Source organism: Aptenodytes forsteri, unplaced genomic scaffold, assembly GCF_000699145.1.
Source record: "Aptenodytes forsteri isolate BGI_AS27 unplaced genomic scaffold, ASM69914v1 Scaffold55, whole genome shotgun sequence".
Classification (NCBI taxonomy): Eukaryota; Metazoa; Chordata; class Aves; order Sphenisciformes; family Spheniscidae; genus Aptenodytes; species Aptenodytes forsteri.
In genome coordinates, this window is record NW_008796063.1 from 5,822,554 (window position 1) to 5,841,436 (window position 18,883).

An 18,883-nucleotide genomic window follows, 5' to 3' on the forward strand; every position below is an offset into this window, starting at 1 on the left:
TCTATGCACTTTTTTCCTCGCCCACAAATGAAAAGTGGGCAAATAGTAAGTTTGTTAATTCTCTAATTGCATTTTGAAGTTGTGACTTCACTGAAGTTGGCCATTTCCTGCAAAAAATTCTGACAAAAAAGGACAAAAATCGTTTTGCAGTGAAATTCCTGATCACCTTCCCTTTGCTGCAGTTCTGAGCAGCTGTGACCCTGCGGTCTCCCATCTCCTTCCTTCCCTCTGTGCTCTCATCCTCTCTTTTTGCAAACAACCACAGCTCAGAAGACACCGCCTGCCACCGGCCACCCATCATCCCACCAACACCATGCAACCGAATCTCCTCTCCCCCGCGCCACGTCCACCGCTGGGTTTTACTGCATGTGCTTGCAAAGCAAAGGGGACGGTGCCGGTTCACGTATGGCTTCACACTCCCTTCTGCACGAGCACCTCCTTAAAGACCATATGCATTAACATCTTAGCAAATGACACCAGAAGCCCTCAAGCCGATGCTTTATTTCTTTGCTCTGGTTGCCTGGCAGACTCCCCCCGGTGCTATGGGCTGTCTGAAGTGCAATAAAATCTGTGCCCTTTTAGGTTGCCATTAGCACTGGTTTGTTCTCCGCATGCTGCTCAGCCCTGTAATTGGGTGGTGTGCGCAGCAGGAGAGAGGAGCTTTGCTTCTGAGGTTGTGAAAAAACACACGGCGGAGCCGGTGTCGCTCTGACACTCGTAGCTCCCCGCTAGCTAGCTGAAATGGGGTAAGAGACAGCAGAGGATGAGGTCTGTCAGTTAAAATAATTGGGCTTTAAATGCAACACTGCTCACTGCTTTGTCTGATCAGGCCCAAAATAAACTGCATTACATCACTGCAGGTCAGACTGAACTAATAAGGGTATCTTTCTCACACTGAGAAAGAACGTATTTATGTCCCGTGCGTTTTCTCTAGTGCTTTGCAGTCAGAGCTCCTTCCAACTGTGCAAGTGTAGGGGAAAATTAATTCAGATTGCTGCCCAAATTATGCAAGAGCCACATGGAATGGAAAGTGCATATTAACAGATTTTACTATTTTAGGGTTTTCTTTCATGTCTCAATTTATTTTGCCATCATATTTGCAGACAAATACAAAATAATATATACACCAAGTAATCTTTAGGGTGTTGGCAGAAGATAGTACAAGCAAATAGGCACCTTCAGACAAATGCTACCCTTTGTAACTACCTGGGTAAACCTAGAGCTCACCTGAATAATGACAGTAAGATCTAGTCCATAGCGCTATAAATACAGGAATACAAGCCAACAGAGGCTTAAAGCCCTGATCATCTTTGCTAATATGCCCAAAAATCTTGCCTATATCTTCTAGCTTTCTCAGTTGCTTCAGTGGAAGCTCCCAGGCCATCTAAGGTTGCAGTAACACCATATCATCTTACTCTGCAGTCCAACAGGCCATCCCACCCAGCTATATAACTACCAATCAAATAACCATAGACTCCTCCAACTTCCACCCCAAAGGACAGGGTTTAAATCTTCAGCTGCTGTAAATCTGAATTCCTCCACCGTTTATGGGACCCATGACAATTTACATCAGCTGAGGAGCTCCAACCTCCCATGACTAAAGAATGAAAGCAGTGATGCTTGTTGGCATTTATTATCCTTCTCCCTTGCAAATGATGCATTCCCATCCTGAATGCCTTTGGGAACCAAAAGTCTCAACACGAAAGATATGCAACAGCATCTGCCGTGAGCGAGGGAAAACCGCTGTTCCCAGTCCTACTGCAAGGGAACCGTACCGGCGTGCAGAGCTGGTAGCAGCACTTCTTATCAGCTGTACCCTACCGTGAACCTTCTCCTGTTCCTGACTGCTCTTCCACCATCTGATCAATTAACAGCAATAGGATTTACTGGCCTATTTACAGGAAACACAAGAAGGCAGCATTCGCAGCAAAGTTGCAGAAAGCTGCGCTTGATGATGCTGTTGTTTGTGCCCAGCTTACTCCATGCCTCGCTGGGAAGCACATTGTGCTGGAAAGTACCTACACCCTGGTCTAAGAGCATATAAATCATCGCTGAACTATCTCAGGCAATGCTTTCAAGGAAAAGCTGGCAACTGCTTTTGCACAGCCCGGCATCTCTGTCTGTTGCTGGAGATACCATCAGCCCTCTCCAACTGCACCAGGCACGTCCATCCCATGGATAGGTGCTTTCACGGTCCTAACGGTGAAGTTAAGCCATTTTTCCTGACAAGCATTAAGAGATTAAACGCCTGGTGTTAAGAGCTCTCCCACTTCATTTGCTAATGTTAAAGCAAAGATTCGAAGATGTGTTATCCCTGCCCACAACTCCTCCCAGGCTGGGCTTCAGCTCGTCCCAGGGCACTGATTCCTCCTGGCATCCCCGCAGTAACGAGATGGGTCCGTCAGGAGCCAAAGCCAAGTTCACAGGAGCAAACGACTCCCTTTTGCGCTCCCTGGGCCACATGCACGTCCCATTCTCTCATGTGTGGCCTGAGATGCATTAGAGCAGCTGCACCTTGACCAGTTTATAATATTGTAGTGCTCCAGCCTTGCAAACACTGTTCCTTTTTGCTTCCTCCTTGTCTCCCTTGGTTAAAATAAGTCCATTTGATTAAGAAGAATCAAAAGCACCCAAATGAATTAACTTTCAGAGGACTTTTGGGAAGCATTGCTATTACTGCTGCCTATCAACAGCAGGGAAAAATGTCCAAGCTTTTTAAAATTGATCAAAATCTTTTTAAAAATTATCAAACCTTTCAATTGCCTTGAGATCCAGATCCAGACTTTGACAGCAATTACCATCATCCTCCGTTTCTAGGAGAATTCAGCACCCATGCCCCATTAAACTCCGTTAAAAGGGATAATTAGCAGGAGACTGACAGTAATTTAGCCAGTTCATTTATCAGAAGGGATAAAGCCAACCTGAAACACATTAATGTGAGGGTCTTAAAACTGGTATTATTCTGTGCTGTTGTGCAACAAACGCGTCGCTAGCGGAAGGGACGCGTACCACGGTGTTAGTCAGGATTGCTGGGGTGTAAATAATGTTTTGCTTCATAAAGTCTGGCTAGGGCGAACAAATTATTTAGCTCTCATACTACAGCTGAATTAAGAGCTCAAATGTATAAAAGAGTGTATCTAAGAATCGATAGTGGATCACCGAAGCATTTAATCACTGTTTTACTAATCTCCCTGCACTATCTGAACTCAAACTGACTTCTCACACTAAAATCAATGGCGCTAATATACTCATTAACGACGGCTCTTTCGGAGGAATGAAACCATCAGAGTTTGAAAAACTAACTGGGGGCAGAGGAGCTGAAAGCCGTGAACAGCGATTGGGCTTGTGCTCTAACACTTCCTGGGGGAGCAAGAAACTCTCTAAGAATTCCCTTACAGGAATTTCCACTGCAATCTTCTACCGAGGGTAAGCGGCTGTGACTACGCATATAACAGCACATCCCCGAGAGGGGACATCTGATGCAGGGACTGAACCAGGACCCATGGATCTACAGCCACGGCTCCTCTTTGGGGTGAGGCTTGAGAGCTGGCTTCAACTCTCAGCGCTGCCCACACCGGGGATTTCTGCACGTGCAAAGTGCCTTTGTTTCCCAGTTCTGGTTCTGCTACCTTGCATCGCTCTGTATCTCACGAGGCAGACGTTTCCTATTAGTTCAGGGGCTATGCAAGACTTTTTGGGGCAGCTGTTGCCTTTGCATCCCACACTGCCTCTTATTTATGCTCTTCACCAGTAGCTAAAGCGTTTGCCGCATCCTCCTGCCAGGCTTCCCTGAATGACTATCTCAGCTCTGACCTGCAGATCTGACACTCCTGTCCCGACACTCGTTTCTCCTAAGTCTGTCAGTTCGGCTGTGATAGCTTCTGCTTGGCATCTACAGGCTCCAGACAGTCTCTCCCCAAAGGATTTTCTGAAAGACATTGAATTTCTGACCAGGGTTTCGTCAGGCTGCCTGGAAAAGGATGTTGCTCAAAACTATTCAAAGATAGCATTTTCTTATTTTTTATGCAATTATTGAACAAATATCAGAATGCAAAATTGCCCCTGGGATTGGAAAATGGAATTAAATCTTCCAACAAACATGCGAAAATGGATACCGACATCTCTATTAGCAACAAAATGTTTCACGCTTAGAAACTGGTAATCTAATACCCCTCCAGGGAATCCTGAATAGTGAGAAAAAATGGCCTAAGACAGCATTAGAAAGAAAAAGAGATATACATACATTCAAGTGAGACACAAACTGGATGTGGGGTGGGCAGGAGGGCGTCCTTGCGTCAGTCCCACCTCGGTGTGTTCACAGGCAGTTCAGGTCGTCATTAGTGGAAAGCAACGGCCCAGATCCTCTGCGGTTCCCAGCCGTGCTGAGCCAAGCATAATCAGGCACAGGAGGTCCACCTCACACAGGGTGCATCCTCCAAGCTGTTGGTGTGGCCACTAAGCTGTATCGACCCCTGCAAGCAGCGAGAAGGGCAGAGCCGGGACGCATGGTGTGGCTGAGCTTCTTCTGCAAGCACCAAGCTCCAGCCTGTCTTGGAGGGCTCATGGACAGCACGATTCAGACCAACTTTGATGGCACTGGCTTACACCAGCTGGGCAAACTGGTGGTCCAGCACCATGTATGACACAATGACGAAACACCCCTATTTCACCCAAGCGATACAAGAACTGTCCCAACACACATGGGAACATCTCTGTTAGAGACACGGTTTAGTGGTGGACTTGGTAATGGTAGGTTAACGGTTGGACTCGATGATCTTAAGGGTCTTTTCCAACCTAAATGATTCTATGACCTCCAGCATGCTGCTTTCCTACAGGACACAGGATTTTTCCTGTGCTCGCTTCTCAAGCCATAACTCTGGGAAACAACCGACTCCCAGCGTAACAGCCCAAGAGCTGAAAACAGCATCATCAACCAAGTTACACCATGCAGTCCAGAAGAAGGAGCACCGTTTGGCACAGGGTGAAGTAGGGGCGTGCAACCACACCTGGGGGCTGGTATGGTTCAGCAGAAGGGAAAAGTTGGCACCGCAAGTTTGGTGTGTTGCCCCAGCTTTGTTTTGTTATAACACCAACCTGGTCATCCTAAGGAGGAACCACCTGGCCAAAGCTCCCCTTTGAATTTACTGTCCCGAAGAATCAACAAATGACATCCTGGTTGCACAGGCCATTTGCGCGGCTCCTACGCTGGATTTTAACAATGGTACAATTCTCAAAGACAATACACAACCTAAAAGCACTCATACACAACCTACAAGATGCCCACCGGCCTGCCTTCCCTTTCCCTCCTCCTCCCGAGAGCACTGTTCATCTAAAATGGCTTACCCCATTCTCTTCTATTCTGCATTTAATGGCTTTTGAACTTCAAAGAGAGGGGAGAAAACCCTATCGCTTCACCATGCAGCGAAAGAACACCTGAAGAACACCTAAAAAATATGCTGCTAAAATAAACTCCCATTTGAACTCTTCCTATAATATTTTACAGAGAGCTCAGAAGATGCTGCCCTTCTTCCCACACAGCACTGAAGGACCTACTTCACTTTAACCAGGTACACGCTCTTCTTGGAGTCGAAAGGACTAATCATGTGCTTAAAATTATGCATTTGCCTGAAGTACCTGGTTGAATCCGAGCTTTTATATCTAGAAGTTGCATGGTATAAATTGGAAACATTATTCCTGGGTGAACGTTATACATACATTGGCAGATATATTCCAAAATTATCCAAGAAATCAAACTATTTATTGTTAATAGAATATGTCCAACTCCAGCAGACTGCTTTGAAAATCTAAACTAAAAATGTGCACAATGTACTATATATGAATATGGATACCCCACACACTATGTGTATGCCTCATGTATAGAAAATAGCAGAGCAGAAATGCTCTAAACATAAATTGAAAATATGTGAGATAAGATTTTAATTGTGGTTTTAATAACAGCAAACTGCTGGAGCTACCTGCTTGTTATTAGTCTTGAAAAAATACAGCATGAAAATAATATTTTAACCTTTCATCTGTAACATGGTCTGTGCTAATAAAATTATCCCAGAGTCATCCAAGCACATAGCTGGTGTCAACTACTTAATATGCAGAATAAATTAAATGCCACTTACATATAGAAAAGAAATACCTGGCTAGTTTCATGCACTTTCATGCCGGTCCTTATGCTGGCTCAGCCACACAAGAAACACGGTCAGGCCCTGGGTCTCCTCTTCAAATCCTGCCCTTCTGCAAGAAAATCATCCGATCCGCTGCTCTACTAAGCCACCCCTTTGCAAGGCCATCATCGCTCTGCCCATCGTGCTGGGAGTGCTGAAACGAGCTCTGTCACATGTGCTGGGTCTTTGCAATTGCAAAACACTGTGCATTTATTATATTACGAGGAGGCCAGGTCCCACTGACAACACTTGAAATATTGTGGAAAGACAGTAACAGAGATTTGAGAAGAGTGGGGCACCTGGCACACTTGCCTACCATTAACCAAGCCATTAATAATAACAATCCTACTTCATCTTTCCAAAGCAAAAGTCACCTTGATGAGACAAACACCCTTATCTCCATTTCAATCCAGCCACGTGCCTCCCACTACCAGAAATGAACTCACTGGTACTTTATCTGACATGCTGGTGGTGAACAGCCCATAGAAGTCAACAGAAAGACTCTTGATAACCGATTTCTTTCCATCAGGTATTAAAATTCTCAATATTCCCAATCAAATACATGGAATGCCAGGAGGGATCTTTCCCAAAAGACCACACTTTCTCCTCCTATTTAGTGACATACGAGCAATAATCAATATAAAGAACATATGAACAGAGACAAAAAAACCAGAAGGTGCTGGACATCAAAAAACTTATCTGCCAAAAGTGTCTTTTGCTACCTGCAGAATAAGGCTCCTGCTTCTCGCTGTGAATGAACTCTTTTCGTTCGTATTTGGCTCTGATCCATTGTTCCCGCAGCAGTCTGAAAAAAAAAATACAGAGAAAAGGAAACATGGTCCAAGATACACTAAGGAAGAATCCAGAATCATTAATTCTTCAATCAAAACACAAGTGTCATTTAAAAGCCTTCCAAAAATTGCATTGTACAGTCTGGAGTCAAGGGTTTCTTCTGTTTACTGTTGGACGACGATAAATCGTTTCCTTGTACATCCAATTTTATTGGAAACTTATTTAATAAAATTTACAGATTTAGCAGAATAGCCCATTCCCACCCATCCAATCAACCTCTGTACAAAATTCCCTCAGTATATGAACAATTTTAAACCCAATTTCCTCAGACTACCTCCTTCAGTAAATGGGATCAGTAAATGAAAAAACCAACAAACTGCATACAAAAGAAAAATCTTTGCCCTGAAGCTATCAATATGGAAGCAGAAATTGGGTATGCCTTGTGCATGCCATGTGCATGATGGCCTTTCGGCAGTCAAAGCTGCAGAGATACTGTCTCCTTGTCACATGTGGACAGCTATTCAAAAAAATTGTGATGTGTCTGGTTAAAATTATACTTGTAACGACGAGGGGAAGCCCAGCCCAAGGATGGGTGACACTTGTGACTTGCTGAACACGGAGCTTGCTGCAGGGTGTCACGCACCTCCCAAACTAGGAACAACAGGAATTCAAATGAGAGGTGACCTCTTCAAAACGAAAGGTACATAGGACAGTCATATCCCAGGCCCTAGCCAACCTCTTGGAAGGAACTGGGGTGTGAAAAGTGAAAAAGCCTCAAAAAGACCAGAACACAGCTAGGCAAGGATGTGAGGGCTGAGCCCTGTGGAACGCAGGACCCAAACACCGGAGGGTGGTGGTGAGAACCCACCTGGCAGAGCTCTTCCAAACTCATAGCCTGTACTGCGAAGTCTAAGAAAGAAATCCATGATGCATGGCAGAAAACATGCCTATTATACTTCTCATGTTGAAAATGATACCAATGATTTTTACACCAAGACCTTAACTTCCAAAAAGGAAAAAGTACCACAAAGATTATAAATACTTTTTTGCTATTTTATTTTAGCATGAGTGCTGGAACTAATGAAGTAGTTTAGATCTAGAATATGCTAGAAATTGCTTCAAACCATTTTTAACTGCACGTACTTCTTAATTGCCCCGGAACCTTAAATAACCCAAGCAGGCAGAAATCACAGGCAGGTGTCATCCCAGCTTCACGGCAGACATTTTGAAGTGGCCCACACTGATGACAGTAAAAGATCCCCCAGCATTGGGCGTGCTCTGTAAAACCCATCACACTTCAACACATCAACTTCTCCACCAATGAAAACTGTCGATATGCTTAATTACCTTTTCTTTTTTGCTGACTATGCAGATTTAATGCTATCTTTTCAGCAGACACATTCCAGAAATGCTCAAAGAAGATAAGTGTACTAACATTGCTTATGAAAATTCATCTGCAGGTACAGCAAACACATTCATCAAATCCGCAAGACACTATTCAACGAGAACTGTGGCTGTAATCGGTTTCCAGGCAGTAAAGGAAGAAATAATTACACGTTTTGTCCCACCCATTGCTTCATCTCCTTAGTTGGGGAACCAGCCTTCTCCCACAAGGCTCAGGGAGCGCCATAGCTTCCCTGCACCCAAAACTCAACTGTGAGCTGCTGCTGTAACAGAAATAATGCACCAACTCTGCCTTTCCCCCTTCTGTTCCTGTTTTCATGACTGATCTTTAGTTGTTACACACACATCTGCAAGTTTGACTGTGAACTCTGAAGATGAACATCCATCTCCCTTCTGCTGTCACCCTGTGCTACGCTTTGGTTTGGGTACCACCCATCTTCAGTTCATCTCAGGAGGTTCAGATGCGTTTTGTAGAAGTGTGCAAGGGGGCTCTTCTGGGTTGAGCAGGATGCTCTTTCTGGATCTGATATCCACAACACGGTAGCCTGCAAACGTAGAAGACCGATGACCCAAAAGGTAGCACTTAATTGCCTGTTTCTATACTTCTGCTGCTCATCAACAAAGCTACCAAAATCTAATCATAAAATCAACACAAATACTTAAATTTGTTACCCTTCTTGCAATTTTTCCAGCCCGGCTGCTGCAGACAGCTTGTTATCATCACCATAGCCAAACTTGGACCTTTTCAACAAGACAACTAGGGATTTAACTAGAAGGAAGAAAATTCACACCACCCTCGGCTCCAGCTGACTTCGGTGAATTCAGCAGGAGCTGCAGCTGTTCTGAGTCTCTGAAAGTCAGCCTTCCAGTACGAATGTTTAAATACAGTATAAATTAAGGTTCATGTGCAGCAGTGGGAAAACACTCTTGCTGTATAATGCAGATAGTACAACAGATACACTCTGCTGGTCTCATGCCTTAGGGAACACCGCTCTGCAGTGACTTATTTCCCGTGACGCTGTCAGCAGTGGTGGTTCAACATCTCCACAGCTTTTGCGCAAGAGAGCGCAAATTGGGCAGCTGTGAGGCACCTTGCCCAAAGGGGTATCCTGAGAAGCTGCAAAATGCTGTCAATAACCTCTCCCAGTGTTTGGGACAGACCCAACACCCAAGAGTGGCTCCAATGGCAACTCCAAAAGCAGACAGGACTCCAGTCGTGCCGCTTTCCCAGCTCACAGCAAGCACTTTCCAACAGCTCACACATTCTTCCCCTTTCCTCATCATCACAAACCTAGGCTCTTTCAGCAATAATTTCCCAAAAAACCAAGATACACCAAGAGCAGCCCACGGTTAGGACAACTCAGCACAAGGCCAGTAGCTGCAGCTTCCGCTGCAATTGTTATTTATAGAAAGCAGAACAACTCCAGCAAAAGAAACTGAAACAAAACCCCAACAAGGACAGTGAGGAGTCCAGCATCTCCCTTCAGTGCAACAGAGAAGTTGAGCAGGGACTTGACCACACTCACTCTCATGGACTGGAGGCAATCCTTCCATAAAAAGCTGCTTTTGAGTCTGGCATTAAACCCTAGTTTCACTGGCACAGCTTGGATGAATTTAAACAGGAGCAGGAATTTGTCCTAGTATCTATGGGATCTGAGAGCAATAGGAGGGCAGGGGCCATCCAGAGGTACCTCAAGCCATACAGTCGTCTTCACCGTTTCAGTGGACTTCAGGCCTGATCTCCATTTCATTTTAAGTATGCCTTCAGGGGCCTTTTAAACATCTGTTGCTGTGTTTTAGTTGAAATATATTTTTCCTGAGGTGAATATGTATGTAAATAACCCAGAGCAGACATCACATGCTGAATACAGCACCCTCCATCCAACCCTCTCCTTTGATTTCAACAGGAGTTATGTGAACAGAAAGGACTGTAGCAACAGCCTCGTGATATTTTATTGCATTTCTGGTGATGGGATAATGTAGCAAATACGCCATTTGTGTTTGTTAGAAAAAAATATAAGTGCATCATTCCTAAACTGCGGAGATGCACAGCTTTCGGGATCAACTCCAAAAGCTTTAACAGCCCACCTAAAGTCTGGCAGGCTGCTGGTTACAGGGAATGTGTCATTTTTTGGCAATTAGAACAGAAAGGTCTTTGTAATTATCAAGATAAAAACCTGGGAGCAAAGAAAAAAAAAACACCACCAAAAAAAAAAAAAAAAACCAACCCACCTTAAGGAAAAACCATATTTTCAACAGAATAAGGGAAAATTCATCCCCCGAATGGAACAGGACTGGGCTGCACTGGGGAGGAGGCAGGTCCAGAGGCTGACAAAGCACCGCCAACACCAAGAGCTCCAAATCTCATTTTAGGTACTTGTTTTCATGTGGGTGGCCAGGCAAGCGAACAAGTGCTCTCTGTCAAAGGACCAGCGGGAAAGGTTTCAGAAGCCAATGGAACAGTTTTATCTTGGTCCCACATACTCAAAGGCTTTCACTCGCAGCAAAAAACACCACGGGAAAAGCTGTTCAAGCAGTTTAATATCAAACCACACTTGCGTGGCTTCGTTGCGCTCTATAGAGGAGTGCTGGCCAGCCAAATTTACAGTCTCCAATTTATTGTTACCCAAGACCCTCAGCTGGGCTGGCTTTCCTAGGACGCACTACAGTGCACACACCAGAGATGCTGCACGGCTGCTATGGCTTTTTGGAGACGTACGACAGTCAAGAAGCCCCAGCCAGAGGTGAAAGTGGCCCAAAAGACATCTAACACCACCCGCTACCACCCTCTGATTGCATCCTTGTGAGCCACCATCAATTCCAACAAAGACAAAGGAAATTAATGTCATCCAGGAATGCCATTTCCAAAACCCAAATTTGTAGCTTCTGGAATTTGTCAGAGGTTTTTCCAGTAAAAACAATCTGCTTTCCACAGGCAGCTCTGTGGACGCAGCTATGCCAAGTTTCTGTCAAACAACTGTTTTAATGAAATTTTAAGTCCGAGTCCAAATTTTTGCTCAGACTGCAAGGAGAGCCACTGCAGCGCAGACTAAAAGCCTGTCTAGCTTCACACCCTGCCTCTACATCTTTTCCTATCTGGTAAGTCCTCGCTGTGAGGACCTGCTTTTAAATGGCTTTGTGGAGGCATGAGACTGATGGGGGGCTTCTTCTAGGTGCTCTGTGCATCACCCCGGCTTGCCGAGCCCCAGGAGCGATGTGCCATCCACCCCCCAAGACCAGTGGCCAACAGCAAGCTTCTGGAGGAGAGCAAAAAGGCAGGGGTTTTGGCTATCAAGGCATAGAAATCTTGCATTACGGATTTGAAGAAGTTAAAGCTGAATTTGAGTATGCAAAATCATAACACACTCAATTAAAACACTAACCAATTCCTTTTTTGTTTGGTTGTTTTACATGCATGGTCCAGTTCACCACAACGCTATTTTTCAGAATGGTTAAACACAGATTTAAAACATGTAGGAGACAGCCTGTCTCGGTACTATCTTAACCTTGTAGCAATTTCTTTTGGAAATTAAAGGAATCAATATGAATTAACAGGCTTACGAGCTAACGACAAAGAGGAAATGAACAAGCAGAGAAGACCCCGCGGCCGGTTCGGACTGAAGGAGGGCAGATCTCAGGCACTCGGCTGACGGCAGAGCGATGCTCAGGCAGAGACTTCCCGAGGCCAAGTGCCCAGTTTGAGCCACCACAGGAGGCTCCACCACTTGGGAACTGATGAGCAGCCACTCTGAGAGGCCATGCTGCAGCACCTCGAGCTTTACACCCAAGACATCAGGCACTTTTGAAAGCCATGGATGTAAAATCTGAAGACCCTTATTAAGTAGGAGCAAAGTGAGCAAAACACTCAACTTCACCCCTCTGGACATTAAGCATTAAAGAAGTTTATCTATAAAGTACCAGCAGAAGGAGACAGAGGAAGAGGAGACCAGGTGAGAAGTTTGCATCCTTGACCATCATTATGCCCTGTGCAGGGGAGGGGAGGGGGCCAGACTGACCTTCAGACACCAGACTGAGGTGGTGGGCTCAGTAGCTCCTCTACCAAACGAACCAAACTTTAAGCAATAAAGTAAGAAAAAAAAAATCCAGGGATTTACTAGGCAATTTTCTCTCCGCACATTTTAATCGTACCGTAATACAATGAACCACTTCTGCTAACAACTGTTCTTCTTCAGATGACTATATAGATGACTCCTCAAGATGTGAGCCTCACTGGGATACATCCTTTCTCTGATTGATGTCTCATCTCATTCCAGATAAGACAACCACCCAGTACAACTCACGCCATTTCATTCTGCCCCATTTTTCCTACCAAGGTACTCAAATGTACTGGCAGTCAGTATATTTAAGTGTTCTGCATAAGGAGCAGATGTAGCTCCCACTTATCCAAGCACGGAGAGAGGAGCAGAGCAATGCACTGCAGCTCATACACAGTTCCGCAGAACGATGCTCTGTGTACCCGAATCAAGCAAAAAGGCAACAGAAAATGACGTTAAGTATTGGGCAGGGACATGGATGTACTTCCAGTACTGCAAAAGCCCAGTAAGACCTTGTCTCTATCTTCTTCTATCAGTTTTCAGGCAAGCATACAGCTGAACAAAGCCTTTTTCCTTTGCTTTTACTCAAAAGCGATGCTACAACTCTTGCTCACTGGTGACTCAAAACTCAACCATGTGCTTGCAGTGTATCTGCCCCAGAAAAGGCTGTTTTACAGCTCTCAGTCTGCTGCCATGGTGTACAAAGCTGGGCTGTGACCACTTGTGATCATCCAAAGAGGGGTTTTGTGGTTTAAGTTCCTCACCCCAAGGCTCTTTGGGCCAATGCTGCAGCGGTGTAGGAACATCCCAGAGTCTGAGATTCATTTCAGCCTCAGGGACTCCCCAGTGGTACAGAAGTTGGCTGCTCTGCTCACTGCTCCTGATGCATGGGCCAAGTTGCTGGCAGACAGAAGATGAGAGGAGAGGACAGAAGGGGATTTTTTTTTTGGTTGGGTGGGTTTTTTGCCTATGCACAGCTGGTAAATTTTCCCTGGGCAATTCCAGAGCATCCCTCCAACTTCTCTAACCTTTGCCAAGTGTCTGACAGAGCCAGGAAGCCACGATGGGATTTCTGGAGGATGCAGAAGCCAGATGCAGCAGGCAAACACCACGTATTTCCCAAGGAGTCAAACACAACATCGTAGGCAAGAAGAAAAAAGGACAAGCTGGCGCTGCAGCACTTCTTCCCTCTTGCTCTGAACTTTGCAAATCTTCAAGCAACCGAAGTAGAGGGATTCTAGAAGTAGCATTATAAAATTAAGAAGCTTCAAATGAACAAACAGCCTGTCCTTATTATGGCTCGCACATTAGCATCCTGCCGCGCTGAGTCTGAGGGCAGCTCCCACAAAGCCTGCCCAGATGCTGCAGCCGGCCAGCACGGGTTGTCGTAATTAGAAGCATCAGAACCTCTTGATGTTGCAGAATGTGGGTCGGCACACAATGGCATGGTGCCAGCACTGGATGGAGGTGTCATCCATCGCGATGCTACCCAGGGCTGCAAGCTGAGAACAACTCATGCTATTGCAGTGACTGGACTGCAGCGAGGTGGGGAGAAAGCTAAATATATACCCCTTTAAAAAGCAGCAAGCAACTAGTCTTGTTTAGCACGTATCTGTTGAAAGGCACAGAGGCCCTCTAACTAGAGAAAGAAAAATACAACCTAGCACACCATCCTCGAAACATTCCCAACATGCAACGTACCCACAGCTGCTTATACAGCAGCAGCATCAGAAGGCGATCTGTTACTGCAAGAGGTCGCATCTACCCCAATGCAGCCTGCTGCTATTGCAGAGACCCAGCAGCACCAGTCCGGAGAACACCTACATGAGCAGAGCTCCAGGCTCACTTCAGAAATCAGGGCATCCAGGCTGAAAATTATCCCAGTGCAAAATAGGCAAAAGTTGGGAGCAAAAAAGGGTCAGAAATTAGTCTTCCAGCTGCTTGCAGGAAGACTAGCCTTGCCTCATCCTCCCAATCAATCAATCAATAAATAAATAACCAAAAAGAAACAACAACAAAAAACCCCCTTAACCCTCCTGCTCCTGTTTCTCACAGGTTATAAGCCCAGCAATGTGCCTCTCCATCGGGTGTCGGATAGAGCGGCCGCCCCAGCGCCACTGGCCGAGCGCCAGCACAGTCCCTCTGTGCTCGCAGACAGCTTTGACAGGGCTGTGGTTGGAGCTCAGCCACCGCTCGGCAGAGCTCCCTAGAGTGCAACTGCACCGCAGGATGGAGGAAGAAAAATATCGTAGCAGCAAAGCCTGAGCTGCATTATCAAAGGAAGCCAAACCAACCAAGCGCAGAACCAGCCACAGGCATTTCTGCCAGCCCGACAGCAGGAGGAGTGAAAATGCTTGTGGTCTCTAAGCTGCCTGAGCCGCAGGGCGAGCTTTCGCTCTCTCTCAGGCTGACCTGTGCAAGGAGAGTTGGGTGCGATTTGCACTCAGATCTCGGGACGCCCCGAGCTGCAGAGGGACCTGCCCCGCTTCCAGCCGGGCTCCCCCAGCACGAGCTCTGCACCCTCTCGGGCCGGGATGGGGCATGGAAAAGAACCAGGACCCTGCTCCTAAACAACCTGAATATCAAATAGGCCCCTGCCCTGTAAGGACAAAACAGCAGCTAAGGCTGGAGTGCAACATCTAATCGAATTTAACTGAGACTTAAGAGTAAACAAAATCCCCTAGAATTGTGTTTCTCCTACCAAGGCTTCTCCTCGGGCTCCCTCCCACAAAGGCAAGTGTTCCAGCAATAGGAAAGGTAAGAGGCTGGGGCTTTTTTTCCTTGAGAAAAATAATCCCAGCAAGATAATCACAACGCATTCAGAGCGTACCCCTCCACAATACACGGTGCCTTTGCCAGTCCTCAAGTCATTTCTGTACTTGTAGGAACTGTGGAAGCCACTGCCAGAAGCCATTTTAGATCAAAACCAGGATCTGGGAACACTGCATAAATGGATGAGTTTTTTTATTGTCAGGCCAGGCAGGGCTGCTCACACCTGGGCCTTCCCAGATTTAGCATTTGAGCATCATCAAATAGTGGGTAAGGGATGCATCACCAAGATACTTCACAGGTCTTTTGTCTTTACTATAAAAGGCTTTTTGCATGATGTAGGAAGACAATAACTCTTCCTAACAGCTATTACAAGAAGATTAAAAATATAAAGTCACCTCGAGGACGAGCATAAGTATTCATGAACCCTTTGGCCCACCTTCAGTATTATTTCAGATTTGGGGAACACAGCAGAGCCTTCTTACTCAAAGGCTAGTATCTCACGCAGGGAGCCCTATGAACCCTTCCAGTACTTCTGTTTTGGGCACCTCTTGCAATGCTTGAATACATCACCCGGCTGCTCAGAGCCTCGCATGCTGTTTTCACACCACCGCCACGCCGCCGAACCACACCTCCCAGTGACACCCAGTTAAAGCAGCAATATCGGGAGGGATCTCAGGGACCAGTACTCACCAGTTTGCTAATACTAAAGTAGTGGCTCTGGAAATTATGGCCGCCAGACCCGCTGTGAAGACTGGTTTTACAAAGATACAAAACACCCTGGGTACTCTGCAGGACTGGACCCTAAAAACCACTTTCAGTTCATCTTCTTGCTCCCTGGATGGTACAGCGTGTTCTGGCCACTCAGCTCCCTTGGTCTACAAAGTCTAGCCCAGCTTACTAGGAAGGTTTACTCTACGCTGTATGGGAGACAGTATCCTTTCACTCATCTTCACAGAGGATATTATTTGTCACTTAGGCAGAAAAAGAAAATCCACCACTTTGGCACTAAAACCCAGTATTTTTGTATTACAAGTAACCTAGCATCTCACAGAGCAGATAAGCAAGTTCTGTTTTGATGCAGATGGACTATCTATGCAGAGGAAATCAATGAGTAGAAATTGGCATTTTTGTAGCTTTAGAAACTTGGAAGAGTCTGGGGAACAGACAAACTATTGACTTCCCTGCATCATCTCAACTGTACTCATTAAATAAGATCCCACACGTAGTAAAAACTCTACCATATGCGTGCAGAAGAACAAAGATTTTCAGAGCCTTTTATAAATGAAACCTCCTTTGTGGCTAAAAAAAAAAAAAAAATGTATCATGCTGCAACTAAAATATTACAGAGGCTGCAGCTGCACAAACAAATAAATGGTGTTTACCAGCAAAGGTATTTACTTACTGACAGTCAAGAAACGTTGGCTTGTAATAAAACGGTGGCATTTTAGATTCATATTTTGCTTTTGCTACATTGTTTCCATTCGAGGCCATAAACTGCAAAAAGAAGAGAAAAAACAGAAAGAATTAAAAAGTGTTGACAGTGTTTTCCCTTATCCTCTTTTGTTTCTAGAGAGTAATAAAATTATTGGGATGACCCTCTGTTCACTCACTGAGGTTTCCCCAGGACTGTGCACAGAAGGGATGCTGTAAAGGCTTTGCCTGCACACCAGGGCTCCGAAATTAATATTGATTATTATTGCCAGGGCTCCCACCAGCTTAATATGAGGCTGGGGACAAGTTCATGTCCCAGTCACACGTGCATTATCCCCGCTGGTCCCACGGGAGCAGAAGGCAGCACGCAATGGCATTGCCCACTCACAGGCATGGGAACGAGCTGGCTCCCAGGGAATCCAGCACAGAAATTAGGCAAGCAGAGGGCAAAACCCGACACTAACTTTAAGTCTCCATGCGTTATAGCTCCAGCAAGGTAATAGTCTCCGATGATACCCCCTTTGCTTTGGATCACATCACTTGTTCCGAAAGGATAATTTTATTTTTGCAAAGCCATGCCAGCAACCTCAGAAAGCAGCTTGAAGTATTAAAAATAAATGAATTTAAAAAAAGGTGAAAATTCTATCTGCCCTGACAGCCCTCTTTTCTTTCTGATCTCTTATAAAAATGGCTAGTTGAGAACACTGCAAACAAAACCACATATTTCCCTATTCATAAATTTTATTTAATGAAAATCACTTTATAAGTGTAAAAAACCCATCCTTTTCCAGGCAGCCATGCCAAATATGTTTTGTCTTGTATCAAATGCCAAGCATACAAGCAGCTAAGCTTTTCTTCCCCCCCCCCAAATTTTTTTTTCATTATTTTCATGTTTTAAGCTTCTCGAGTTTACATATTCAATCTATTCTCAAAAAAAAATCAGGGAAGGGAAAACCCATGCAACACAAAGGCTTATTTTCCTCATAAAACACATGACTGCATGAGCTGTGGCTTTCAGAAAAACCTCAAATCTACAACATACAAGATAAAGATCAATGACTGGTAGCGTTCTTCATGCCTTTAAAGACACCAATAGTCAAAGCATATAGGTTTCCTGGGTAGGCTTGCCTTTAGCAACATTACCTAAACCTAGGCAGGGGTGTTGCATAAATAGAGAGAATTTATACTGCGAGGGTTCAGTTCTTCAAGATGTGAGCTTAAGAGTCTTCAACGCTAAGTGGAACAAAGCCAGAAACAGCCAAGCTGGGCAGGGGTGGTAGACTAGAGGTCTAGCCTACCGTCTAGTCTAGGCTAGAGGTAACGTGAGAAACAGCAGGCAATTCATTTAAAATTAGTAATTTCTACATACTCTATTTAACTGATATTTTTATAGCTGTGGGGGAAACCCTCACAACTTCTTCATGAAATGACTATTCCATCTTCCATCAGCATCACGGACCTCATTCCCACATTCAGGAATTACCTAGACATGCTTTCTGAAATCACATTTGTTGTGGCATCTTGAGAAAGGACGCTGTTTTACAGCTTTGCTGGTAAAATGCAGCGACCCAAACTCACTGGTACTTCAAGTCTCAGACGCACGTACCTCCACTTGAGCATCATCCCAGTCATCCAGACGGACCGACTTCACTTTGCTGACTTGGGGAATATTGCGATGGATTCCTGAACAATTCAAGCAGATGAAGATCCCTAGGCTGTGGGATGCCCAGTCTGGGTCTGAAAGCAAGAAGGAAAGAGAGAGTTGCACTTGACTGGTCTATCGGATTCAGTGCAGGAGGAAGGAGAGATGGGGCAGGACAGGGCATGGCAGGGGAGTTCAGGAGTCACCAGGTCGGAGTTCCCTGATTTTAAAGGCACCAAATAAATAACCAAGCAAAAAACAGATACGTGTTAATTTATATTGATAGTTATACCAATTACACTGACAATTAACAGATTTGCAATCTCAGGTGCAGCAGTTACTCACAAAAACCCAATATACAGACAACTGTATATGCCCGAGACCTCCAAAACTCACTCCACGCTCACACGAAGAGAAGAGGTGAATGTCCATCTTTCATCAGCAAATCCCACCCAACGAGAGCCGCAGGGAACAGAAATCGCACAATTAAAACAAACAGTTCAGGGAAACCGCGATGCTGCTCCCCTGCCTTCCCCCCCCCCCGCAGTGGGAGTGCTCCACAGAGAGACTTTCCTCCCACAGCTACGGCTGCCCAGCAGCACAGCCCTCTG

The 18,883-nt window shown here is 45.3% G+C and overlaps 1 protein-coding gene across 1 annotated transcript in view; it reads right to left on the minus strand.

Annotated features, from left to right (window-relative positions):
• The window catches only part of ADAP1 (ArfGAP with dual PH domains 1), a 50,878-nt gene extending 32,563 nt beyond the window's left edge, over positions 1-18,315 (minus strand). Inside the window, exons 1-3 of the mRNA XM_009286380.1 lie at positions 18,237-18,315; positions 16,602-16,693; positions 6,899-6,981 (exon numbers count right to left, since the gene is read on the minus strand). Coding sequence (XP_009284655.1) covers positions 6,899-6,981; positions 16,602-16,690 — 172 coding nt within the window. The 5' untranslated portion in view covers positions 16,691-16,693; positions 18,237-18,315. The remainder of the gene's footprint in view (positions 1-6,898; positions 6,982-16,601; positions 16,694-18,236) is intronic.
• Positions 18,316-18,883: the final 568 nt, after the last annotated feature.